This window comes from Saccostrea echinata, unplaced genomic scaffold, assembly GCF_033153115.1.
Source record: "Saccostrea echinata isolate AGI-Se365-2 ecotype Australia unplaced genomic scaffold, CSIRO_AGI_Sech_v1 ptg000044l, whole genome shotgun sequence".
NCBI classification, from domain to species: domain Eukaryota; kingdom Metazoa; phylum Mollusca; class Bivalvia; order Ostreida; family Ostreidae; genus Saccostrea; species Saccostrea echinata.
The window spans coordinates 4305227-4318687 of NW_026889793.1; the positions used below are offsets into that span (position 1 = coordinate 4305227).

General features: G+C 32.9%; 1 protein-coding gene across 1 annotated transcript in view; it reads right to left on the minus strand.

The window, feature by feature from the left end:
* Positions 1 to 4127: 4127 nt before the first annotated feature.
* LOC133201472 (uncharacterized) overlaps positions 4128 to 13461 on the minus strand; it is a 59136-nt gene continuing 49802 nt past the window's right edge. Inside the window, exons 7-8 of the mRNA XM_061337274.1 lie at positions 6185 to 6306; positions 4128 to 5397 (exon numbers count right to left, since the gene is read on the minus strand). Coding sequence (XP_061193258.1) covers positions 4129 to 5397; positions 6185 to 6306 — 1391 coding nt within the window. The 3' untranslated portion in view covers position 4128. The remainder of the gene's footprint in view (positions 5398 to 6184; positions 6307 to 13461) is intronic.

The window sequence follows — 13461 nt, forward strand, 5'->3', positions numbered from 1 at the left end:
TGTAAAATAATAATCAAAAAGCCAATTTTCTTCCATATTTACAAGAGGAGAAAAAAAATCAATCAAGGTTTAGTTCTATTCATTTATATCCCTTATACAATTTTTAAACATACAAAACTGATTTCTTTTGATTATGTATTTTAGGATGTAGTGATATTTTTTTTTTTCAAATAAAGTTTTACTAATAAAAATTCTGAAACTTTTTTATTCAATCGCCTATTCTATTGCAACTTCAGGAATTTTAACTAGAATGCATCTACAATATGATGATATAAGTGAAAATGGGTTATGGGTAGTTGAATTTTTTCAAAAAAATTTAATTTGGTGGTCATTATTTTTGAATTCACCCAAATGGCATCTTTCAAAAATCTTCTTTTCAAGATCAAAAGGATAAGAAAAAATAAAACTTCTGTAAAAGCTTTATAACATAATGTATGTGTTGTTGGAATTTTGTTCAATTCGTGTTCCCGGGGAGAGCTAGGGTGGAGCCACAATGGGCAGTCAGAGTTTTACAATGGAATATATAGGAAAAATCTTTAAAAATCTTCTCATGATCAACTGGGCCAGAAGAGTTGAAACTTATGTGACATCTTCAATACATAGTGTAGATTCAGGTGTATTCAAAACATGACCTCCTGGATAGGGTCAGGCCAAAATTGACGATCAAAGTTTTACGTAGGAATATATAGGGAGCAGTCTTAAAAAAATCTTCTCAAGAACAGCAAAGGCATGATGTTATAATGATATGGAAGCACCCTCAAGTAGTGTAGATTAAAGTTTGTTCAAACCATGATCCCCCGGGGTAGGCCATAATGGGCAATTAAAGTTTTACAGAGGGATATATAGGAAAACATCTTTAAAAGACTGCTTCTCAAGAATAGTAAAAGGCATGATAAGACATATAAATAAGGAATAATCCTCAAGTTGAGTAGATTTAAATTCGTTAAAAACTATGACCCCCGAGGGGTACGATGGGACCACACTGAACTATCAATATTTTATATATGAAATATAGGGATCAATCTTTAAAGTCTTCTTTCAAAACCACCAAAGGCATGATTAGACATAATGAAATTGAAGCACCCTCTGGTAGTGTAAATTAAGGTTTGTTCAAAGCATGACCCCGGGGTAAAGTTAGGCCACAGCTGGTGATCAAAGAGAATTCAAAATCTTCTAATAAGGAATAGCTGGGCCATATTATGACTCAGGTGAGGGTTGTTTGCCCATGGGCTTTTTTATAGGTATATGATTGCCGTCAATGGCACCAATTACACCAGGGAATTTTTTTTAAATCTATATACCCTTGTTTTCTCTTCAAATTCTAAGAATTTTGCTAAAAAAGATGTAAGTGTGTCTGGGCTTCGAATCTTCCTCTAAAATCTTTCTCAGTATCGTTGGGAATGGTCTCTCACATATATTAGGCGTTCGAGTTATTCTAATTCGACGTTGCCGAATCAGGGTCATGAGAGCAGAACACATTGAAGTTTGCATTTAATTTGGAGTTGAGTTAACAGCCAGACTCATTTCATGAGCAAATAAGTTGTTATCCCTTTCTAAAAATGCAGTGTCAATGATCAGGGATACACCTGCACGTTTTACCTTTTAGACGCCATCTTTGTGTAAAACTGTTCATTTGTCAGGTAAATTAGGTTGAAATTATAAACCAGTTAAAAAAAATAGTTTCAACCTGAGCGAGTTTAAGCCTATCAAATTCGCCCTGCATATTCTTTCATAAAATGCTTAGGGAAAATCAAAATGTCTGAAATATACAAATTAGAATATCGGACCTATTTCTCCATATCTGATCAACTTAAAAAAAATGAGTAGTTTCTTTAAGGAATGTATTTAATAGCTACCCATCATTAAGAAAAGCACATAAGACAATTTTTTCTTCAAAAAATGCCTTCAAATTGTACGTGTTTTAAAAGTAACGTCAAGCGGATTGATACTTTTTAGAGGTAATTAATTGTGACGTAGGCAGCACAGGTTATACGATATAAAATATTTTTTAAACCAACTAATTGATGCGTTACAACAAAAATTAAAATATAATTAAATAAACTAATATTATGTGACACCTATTATGGTTTTCATTTACATTCACTTGTAAGAAACGCATATTGACTCAGGGAGGCCTCCTGATAGGCAGACAGAAAAAAAACATGGATCAAAGTAAAACCCTCCAAAGGATATCCTTATGGGAACAATAGGATGACCTAAAGTCATATCTGAAATTCAGAAAGAAAGAAAAAGAAACAAAGTACAAAATACTTTATTTCAATATATTTTTCTAAAGTATAAACTTCAAAATAGTTTTCGTACAATTTTCCAATGCTAAATGTCAATGTTTTAGTTGTAATTGACAACAAAATATAGAGGACAAGACTTTTTTGGTGTAAATTTTGGCTTTGTTTTCAATGGTGCTTTGATACAGTCGTCTTTAAGGGCCCTAGAGCCGAAAATTAAGCCTTTATTGGCATACTTACACTAATCATGAGAATATATTTTTTTCTTGCAGACAAAATTTGAATTAAAATGGTTTTCTTATATCTTATGAGTTGTATTGGTAACATTATACAGACTGTATACTTTTAAATAAATAATTCCAAAGTACATGCAGTGTTAGTTAATTGTATGAAATATATGAGCTGTAAGGTAACCGAACCATTACACAAATAAGTAATATCGCATGGCTATTTCATTAAAAATGTGCGTATATGTAATTAAATTTAATAAAAGATGAAATCTTGCGTATTTTTTTCCCATGGTGATGGAACAATTCCTTAGTAGTTTCTATTGACAATTAATGATTGCATGTATAAAAGCAAGAAAAAGGTCCTCAAATGTGATCCTTTGTTTAATGTCCCGTAGTTATTGTAGAAGCAGAAGTAGATGTTCACCCGTCCTTTATTGTTTTTTTTTTCTATTTAAGAAAACTGTTTCTGAATTTTTTTTTTTACAATCTTTATTTCACCTTTGTCTGTTATTGTAAAATTGTAAAATATTCGTGCCAAAACACTTTTGAAATTTCCATCAATGCTAAGATCGGAGACTGACAAAATTGAGATGCACTCTTTTGTTTTAGATCACTGATCTTTCATGAAAGAGAAAGTAGACTTTTAATTTAACTTTTGATAATGACTATGAGAATGAAATAAAAATATACATCACGGACATCACCTTATTATATGTACCTGGTGTATTATTAGAGGAGTGAGCATCATTGGTGCAGACGTTTCGAAGTTTGATTGTAAAATTTATTTATTTTTATTATACTCTACTGTTATTACTCTATATAAAATGAATATACCATAAAACTGTTTTTTTCCCTGAGAAGGTACTACTCCTCAAAATGCTCAGTGGGCGTATCTTTCAAGGAATCCAGAGTCTGTGACGTAATTTTATTAGCAATGTAATTATGACGACAAAAATACTATATAAAAATCATACCGGAATTGTCGCAAAAAGACGAGCACGGAAATTCTTTATAATATCTGCGATATTATTCTATTTTATAAATGAATTTTTTTTCTCAATATTGATGCTTCACCACCTCGAAAAATAGTTTCCTCCCTCGGGGAACAATAAATTTGCTATTTCCCTCATACCATTTCCATAACTGTAAAATAAGAATACTATTTTTTCAGTTCTGAGTTCACACATTATATACATATGTAGATTATAGTATAATGAAAACACTTTCTGCTTAATAAAAAATAAGATGATTTGATAAATCATGCATATAAGAGTAAACAAATTTGGCTAATCTAGAAGATTTGAAAATTATATAAGCACATTGTATGCACAGATTCTTAGTGATAAGTAATATGACCTTTGCTTGCTCATGAAATACCTCCTGGCAAGTACACTGTATATCACACCAATATCTAATTATTATGTAACTATAGATATACATCCTAAGCATGTTTTCATTTGTCTCTCATTGTAAGACATTAAAATACAAAAGCTTTCGAAATGTTTTTCAAACCTTAGAGAAAATGGAGAAAACAATTGAAATTTTCAACTAAATATACAAAGTGTATTTCCAAACGATTAAACAGTTGACAATTATGTAACTGTTGTAATTCTGTAAAGTATTTTCAATCGGTTGATGTCTTTTTTCTCTCTCTACAATTTCCAATATCTAATTAAATCAGCGGTATCAATAATATGTCGATCATTAATCGAATGCAAAGGACACATCATTTTAAGGTCTTTTTTGGGAATGTTTTTTCCTGGTAAGAAATGCTCCTTTATATCGATAGCAATCGTTTCTTCCTTGTTCATTCGACATCTAAAGCCTCTGACAAACTGTATTTTTCTATGAAATGTTCCTGCTAAATCATTTAACATCTCTTCTATTCTTCCTTGAATCCTGTATGTTTTTACCGTTTCCAAAAAACTTCCTGGTATCGGACAAAATACTTGAAGTTGTATAGATTCTTCTGTAACTGATAAAACAAAGTTGTATTCCATACATGAAAACAAAGCAGCATTTTTGTAGAGGCAAGATGTACCCTGATTTCGTAGGACATTCCAGCCATCTTCTTGCATACAAGCAACAACAAGACGGAAAAACAAGAAAAATGGCAGAAATTCAAATTGATAAACAAGGACAGATGATTTACTTTTAGATTCTTTGATGAGATTTAGAAGTTCTTTTTCTATTTCTTTACGATTCATGCACGGGACATAGTGGGATTCTCCACCAACAGCCAGTAAACCAAGTCTTTGCATAAAGTTAAGAAGTGATTCCTTGTGATATTGTAGATATCGTTGGTCTTGTTCAAAAGACTCGCCTCCAATAAGGTAGATATTTTCTTCTTTCTTTAGGTTGTCATACAACTCCCCATCTTTGTGTTTCCAGATCTCTACAAGAAGTCGGTCTCGCAGATTTCCTGTTTTGTAATATTCATCCCAGTCCCCTTGAATTACAGGAATACCTTTGAAATGTAGCTCGTCAGTGATGATATGCTTGAAAGCGTCTATAAACCATTGCACGTCAATAATTACTTCTTCTTTCAAACCATTTTCATGAAAATATAGAGCTTTTCCAGCATCATGATAATAACGCAGCATGTCATGTTTTCCCATTTCAGCTCCATCGGAACCTTTCTGTCCTTTAGCAGTCTCTGGAACTTTCGTATTTATTTCCGAGATTTTCATGATTCGCTCTGAGATTTTTTTCTGATTGATTTCTATTCCAAAATGAGACCATACTATTGGAATGTTTTTGTTCCATCTTTGATCGGAAGCTATGTTGAAGAGACGTTTTTCCAAATCATGGAGAGGTGTAGCAAACTTTGTACAATAAACTTCATCGTCTCTGATGTAATGTGATAAATTAGATGACTTTGGAAATTGATGTTGCATGCTCTCCATCAATTCCTTTTTATCCTGCATTGATAAAACATTTTCTTTCTATTAGTTTTTAAGTGATTATTTTATTTTGACTGTTTCTGCTTTCTTTTACATCTTTTGGAATTAATTATGAGTATCCGTTGTTAAGAACAATTCCTCTCCCCCTGAAAAAGCTTCTGAATTATTACAATCAAAAAGCCTTGCAAAAATGCACTTAGTGACATTGATCTTCATGTTTACTAGTGATCAACATGGATTGATTATTAATTGATTGTGTGTTGTTTTATGTCCCATTCGAGAATTTTTTTCTCATATAGAGATTTCACCATAAACCGGTTAAAGGCTTCAAATTTAGACCTTTACTCGACACTCAGGGCCATTGAGCAGTGAGGGTTCTTTATCGAGCCAACGCCTACCGTTACACGGGGTCTCGGTTTTTAACGTCTCATCCTAAAGACCTGCAACTTCACTTCAATGTTCCTAGCGCTTGGCGAAGGAACAGTTGCTACCTATTTTTATCGACTTAGGTCACAAGACCTTCCGATCACAAATATGGAGGGAAATTGATTCTGTTAACATGATAGTATAAAAAAGTGGCCTTCAAATGCCTGTAATAATAATATACAAATATCTCAAAGATACCTGTTTTATAACATAGATTTAATAAGTGCTATAGAAAAATTAATTTTATCTTTTGCATTAAAGATCACTTAATGATTCTTTTGCAACATGTAATTAAAAGAAAAAAAGTTTACTTAAATTAAAAAAAATCCATATGATGCTGTCTTTTGAATGATAGTTTCATTATAGGAAATATGCCCACCTTAAACTGCCTGTTTCTTTCTTCCCAATGGGTCGCTACAATCAGAACTATGGGCTTTGGATCGTTGATATTGTCAGAACCACAGTAGGTGTGTATAGACTTTATCCAGAATACGAAGTAGTCTAAAATAAACAAATACTAATAGTCCTTCTCAAAATGCTTCAAATATATTTAAAAAAACTTTAAGAAAAACACTTATATTACTAATACTATAACATTTAGTGATTACAAGATTTGTTCCTGCGTAAATACAAAACCAAATCGCACGCTAGGGTGTAATTTAAGGTCGGGATGGGCGTTCCAATCTAGTTGAGAGAAATAAAAACAAGAAGCGAATGGGCCACATCGCTAGGAAAATGCAGAAATTAGTTCAGTCTCGAAAAGTTTACGGGGGGGGGGGGGGGGGGCAAACGTAAATTTACTCTACCACAGGATGCTTCAATATTACTAATCGTGGCTTTGCTGATCTTGAGCAGAAGAATTTAAACATTTTCCCTATGTATTCTTATGTAAAATTTTGATCGTGCATTGTGCCTCCACCCTACCCGCCCTAAATTTGAATCTACACTACCTGAGGATGCTTCTGTAATAATATGACAAATCATGACTTTGCTGTTCTTGAGCAGAAGATGATTTTGCTGTTAGAAGAAGCACAAGATGATTCCTGTATATTCTTAAGGACGACGGACCTAATTCGAAATTTCGCGCCACTGCGCAGAAAACCGCGCATATGCATTGAATCAGTTTGACTTAATTACGTATTGCAAAAGATAAAAAAATATACATTCTTAATTCTTTTAGAGATATTCAAACAATTCCTCTTAATTCAAAAATATTATAAATATATCGATTTATATTCATTTGTTGATTTTATAAATAATGATTTACTGGCCAAGGTATTTTCAGTGAAAAATTTCCCCAAAATGTGCTCTTTACCTGAGTTTGACATGCCCTCTTGAGAAATCTAAGCCGATGACCCATTTATTTTTTGGCATAATTTGCTAGTAAATTGTCTTGTTTACATTGTCCTTTAATATGAATAAAAATTTTATTGCAGAATTTTTTGAATGATCACTCTTATACCCTACACTGGCGATTTTCCATTACTTCTTATAGTAATTATCGATTTCCATCGCTAACTTTTGGAACGCTCCCCATTAAAAATCTACGTCGATGACCATATGTTTTTTTTTTTATTGATTTTAACTCAACATAATTCACTTTACCTCATTTTAAAATTTGAATTAAAAAAAATTATTGCAGAAATGATTAGGTCCGTCGTCGTTAAGTGAAACTTTGACCTTCTGTTATGCCCCTCCTAACCCCTAGGGGTTCATAATTTGAACAAACTTGATTCTACAAAACCAAAAGTTGCTTCTGTATAAATATGACCAATGGTGGCTAAGTTGTTCTTGAGAAGAAGATCTGCAGAGCAGAGCGGCACTTAGGGATTACTTTATCCGGCGTCTGTCTGTCTGTCTTGCTGTCTGTCTGTCACAGCCTATTTCTCGAGAATTGTAAAAGGAATGGATTTGATATTTTGCACATATACTGCCTGTCACTATGACTTTTGTAAATAACCTTGGTTACGGATCTCGTGACCCTTGACCTTTGACCTCCTTTACAAAAAAATTCATAGTTCGGGTATACAGCACATTTTGACATTTAAGAATTAAAGCCTTTGTTATATAGCATGTGCATTGTTTGCCATAAGACATCATGAAAAATACCAGCATTACAATCTACTTGACCTTGACCTTTGAACTACTTTCCAAAACAAACCCTTTACAGTTTAAGGGGAGACAGGACACATGTCACATAACTCAATTAACTACGCCATAGTCACCGTTAATGTTGGTGTTAAACATTACTATAATCACCTGTATTTGTATAATTTTTGTTCAACTTGTTGTAAAATCTTTAAGAATTTTAAACGATGATGTAAATATTTAAAAATGGTGAAATCGATTGATCCACCCCTCCCCTTCTTTACGCTGCAGTCTAATATGTCCTTGACGTCATATATATGATCTCTCAGTGCAGTGAAAACAAGTACACGTTGATTACCTGGTCAGTTTAAAACATTAAAACAGATTACAGTCAATGCATCGTGATAATATTTTTAAGAACGCTTCAATAAAAAAACCTTTAGTCCCGTCCGGGAAAAAAAACCCTGTAGATTCGAACACTAAAACGGCTGTCTAATATTCTATCTAGTAAGTAACATATAAAGTATATATGATACATTTTTAAAAGGAAAGAGCATTACAATTATTAACAGACATATGTAATCTTTTCCGAATTAGAAGAAAAGGGGGGTTAATTGTGACCAATTCCACTTCCGTTCTAATTTTCAATACATGTATATTATTTGGACATTTGGAGTGTTTGACCATAATGTACATCAAAAACTGAAAAAAAAAAATCAATTAAAATTTACAGCAATAGACTCTTCTTGAAAAAAGCCGATAGAGAGCAGGTCCCCCTTTCTACATGCTCTATGAATATATTTGGAGAAGGACCGTATTAAAGAAACATTTTACCCTATTATGAGCAAGTTTGAACTAACAATGCGCATGTTATTGGTTTAATTATCAATGTCGTACGGCAAAACCTTACCCCTTTCTCCCTTAGTACTAGTATTTCAATTAAGATTTTTTATCTAGAATTTTTAGTGCTATTTTGTATTGTTCATGAAAAGAAAGCTGCTTAAAGATAATTCACTAAAATAAATAGTACAGATATTTAAATTAATCTTAATTATTTTCAAATTTCGAGTACGGAATGACAACGTAAGGTAAATCAGTGTTAATATGTATAGAGTAGTAAATTTGTAGTCCATATCTGAAAAAAAGTAAGATCTTTAATGTCAACTGCATTTAATTCAGTATAAAGAAAAAAATGTTAAATTTTTCAAGTGAGGATCTAATTACGGCATATAAATACACATAACTCCGAATAAACTTCCGTTTTCGTGATATTCTCCGAGCGTTTTTGTTTCAGATCTAAAAGCTTTACATGGTTAAAACATTCTTAGTCGCAATACCGAAAATACGTTTTTGTCTTTAAGTTAAATTTTGTTATGTTTGTATGAGATGTTATAAACGTACAAAATAAATTTGTGTACATGTTACGGAAATGACTGTTACGGAGATGAAAAAGGTAACATTGATTTTTATTTGTATATTTATTTATTTATTGTTTTTAAATGATTTGTTTGTACAGCATTATTCTCTATATTTTTACTTGATACGTCTATATGAAAAGAAATTGGTATAAAGACTCCAGTACAATAAAAATTCCTTTCAAAGCAGCAGGCTTGTTAGGAATCTACAGGAGGTCGTGTAATTCAGGCTGTTAATATGATGCAACACACGTGTTAAATGACCATCAATATTTTATTACTGAATGTTGAACATTGTAATAAAATAAAACTCTTTTACGCCAACTAATGGCTGCGGTGGTAATTAAGAAAAATTAATAAGCATATTTTAATTTTATGAAGTAAAATATGTTATGATCTTGAGTATGGCACGAATTTGGCATTTAGTTTAAATTTCTGTATAGATCTAAACTTTCAACAATATAGAACTTGAAATTCTTGTCTAAGGATTTATATTAATGTTTATAAACGTCCCAAAGTTGAAAAGATTTTTTTAATGCAAATACATTCCCAGACTATAGTAAAGAGAGTTATTTGTTTGAGTGAGACAATTTTGTTGGTACCGTATGGTGTCTGTAAATAAATTGTCAATTATGGGCTGTGATTATATACTGAGTATTTCAAAAAGGACATTTGCTAAAATTATCTACGTGAAAAACAATTTTATGTCTTCCCTGGTCAAAAATAAGGCGGCCCCATACCCCCTGCCACTATGGTTTTGCCTCACTAGAATTTTAAGTCAACCTACACCCCTGCTGGTGCCGAATTCACTTATTCGTTACGTGTCCAATTCACCAGGAGCCGAAATCACTTGTACCCATTCCCGGGGAGGGGGGGGGGTTATGATATGAACAAACTTGAATCTAAAGTATGGAATCATGCTTTCACGTAAAATTCCACCATATTTTCACGAATTCTTAATAATCTTCCCTTGAAAAAGGGCGTGGCACCTCCTGTAAACAACCTTAAATCTTCTTTACCCAAGAATGCTTTGTGGCAAAATTGGTTGAAATTGGCCCAGTGGTTCTTGAGAATGTGAAAAGTTTACAGACGACAGACGGACGCCGGTGACATCCTAATATGATCAAAAAAGCTCACTTTAACCTTCAACTCAGGTGAGTTAAAAAGAGGGCAGAATGTATAAGCTACAATAAAAAAAATCCTGCTGACAAGTTGAGCTTAATATTGACAATGTATCTCATGGTACATCTGGTGCAGCAAAACACATCAAGGAATGACGTCACATATTTTATACTGAGGAATTTAGGAATGTATACACTCTACTTTTTCAGATAACGATGTTATAATTCATAGAGAATATGTATAGGCATTCTTAATTTTGTTGCATATGTACCACACCTCCTAACCTTATTAGTATAAATCGGAACATTTCGGAGATTCACATCCTGAAAAATTAAAATTCCGTAAAGGTTCGAACAGCTTTCATCACGAGATTTCAATGAGACCAGTATACAGGACGTGAAAATCGAGAGAAATGATCAACTTGAAGAAAGAGGTTAAACTTTATGTTTTTTCAATCTTCAAGGTTTTTAAATTCCAAAAAGTTGAAAAATAAATGTTTATTTACATGAAAACTGAAAATTTGAAACAGGTTTTTCATTTTGTGATGTGGTATAATTGTACATGAAAGATTTTGTAAACATTTTTGCACGTGCAAGGGTGTGCTTGTGTCGGTGATTAACCCACTTATATTGATATAGCAATTAAAACGCTTGTAAGTAGACGCCAATGTATTTTCTTCGGCTACCTGTTGCACAAAATGGTTAGTTATTTAAGGGCAAGTTTGCAAAATGCTGTTTTTGCACGCTTTCAATTGAAGAGTATATGCCAAGGTGTGCTTTAGTCCGTTTCTACACACACACACACAAATCATTTATGTAGGTATATGTTTTCACAGTCAAAGTTTTTTACTTTTCCTTAGAAAAACTCAGTGTAAACTTCTAAGTTTAAAGTGCGATAAGTCTCCGAAAAAAAAAATGAATCGAATTTCCTTCAAATATGCAACATTTTACACATCATGACCTTACTAACTATAAAGTTTTACAAAACTCTGTTGAGCGGTTTCAGATGAGTTGCGATGACAAAATCGGGTCTGACGGACGGACGGATCGTGAACGATGCAGGATAACCTCTGAAGTCGAGAAATGTTTCTCGATTTTCTCGACCTCGGAGGTTATCCTGCATCATTCACAAAAATATTCTATACTGAAACGCAAAAGAAACGCAACATCATATTTTAGGGGAAAATATTACATATAAGATATAATTTTGTATCTAAAAAGTAAGGACATCTTCAACTTCGTAAATATCGGTAATTTAACTGTTAAATGATTTTCATACCATTACCAGAAGTAAAGTTTGAGTCAGCTTAACAGAAATCAAAATTAAATTGCATGTTTAACAAAACATTTGGCAATAATATCGGGTGTTAAGGATTTGTATAGATCTGTTTATTATAAGTAATGCAGCAATGCTCCGAAAAATAAATTCCCCTTTCTTTTCCGTAAGCGATGCCAAGGCTTCCTGAAAATGACTTAAGTACGCATTTCCATTGTTCTAGCTGGAAATTCTCAAAATAAAGGTGATGGAGAGTTGCAGATGCAAATATGACCCACATCGCGCCTCAACAGGCTCTTACATATCATTAGCATGAATGACAGTCCTTGGGTTACCACACTGCGCTTGGCTAGAGAAAATTCGACTTCATCATCTGAAAAACGGGCATTCAAAAATAGCAAAGAATATTTCTTTCGCTCAGATCTCGAGATTGATGAACCTATTGTATCTTAGAAATCAAGCTGCAACTGTTGTGCATGCTGTAATTGAATGGCCGGGGTGGGTGGGGGTGTTTTAACAGTCATGTGCTACTTTCTAAAATTTAATGATAATCATTTCACATTTTTATCAAATCTCTGATGTTTTTAAATCGAGTTTTTACGATGGCCGATAGCGGCCGCCACTTTCTGATTAAGAATATTGTCATTTTGTACAGCGTTTTTGTCAATTTTCGTTGACATATTACAACTAAACTGGTAATGCTATATGTACATGTACACTTTTTACACTGACAATTTACACCAGCGAAAAACATTAAAATTCTTTCGTGTGATATGAAATTAAGATACATAAAACAGGTGGCTTGAAAGAGATATGGAGCATTTTAATGATTTTCACCCTCAATTAGTCTGAGATATCGTAACCCAGTTAATCCTAGATTAGACGTAAATCGTCATTCTGTCACCTTGTTGTATCATTAAAAAGATATTCTTGGGATTGTAATTAAAAAGGCGAATAAAAATAGTGCGTTTGTTGTAATGGATATACATGAATATAATGGATATATCTCGATCCTCAAAGTGTATGAGACAACTCGATTCCACCTATTATGCAGAGGTAGAAAAACAGGATTTAGTAGCTCTACATGTGAGCATCCAATCAAAAGTTTATGGAATGTATCAAAAACAAAACTTTAGATACGGAAATATACCCGTTTTTAAGCAAGAATAAAATGACAACCTTAAATGTGGGAGTCTGTATTTGCTCTCTAAACACATAAATTAATAACTAATGCTTGAAACACTTTTAAAGACCAACGCAACCTCTCAAGACTTCCACCTGGTCGGCCAATTATTTTTCAATGTGGCACGGGAATGAAAATATAGGTACATGTAACTAAAGTGATCATTTCCTCGTGCGCATTGTTTAAAAAAAAATTCATACATCAAAGACACGTCCGATTATGAACAAAATCAAATTTCTGATAGACCTGGAAAATTTCATCCTGGTTACCTATGATGTGACCAGCAGGTACACCAACATGGAATTTTATGAATTAACTACTACAATCTGTCGAGAAAGCATATCTAGAAGACAATACTAATCTGTAATCACCCCGACCTTGCTGTTCAGCTAGAACCTTAAGCTTATCACCTTCAAGTAACCTGTTTTATGTATCTTCATTTCACATCACAAGAAAGAATTTTAATGATTCTCTCCAGTGTAAATTGTCAGTGTAAAAACTGTATATGGACATATAGCATTACCAGTTTAGTTGTAATTTGTCAACGAAAATTGACAAAAAAGCTGTACAAAA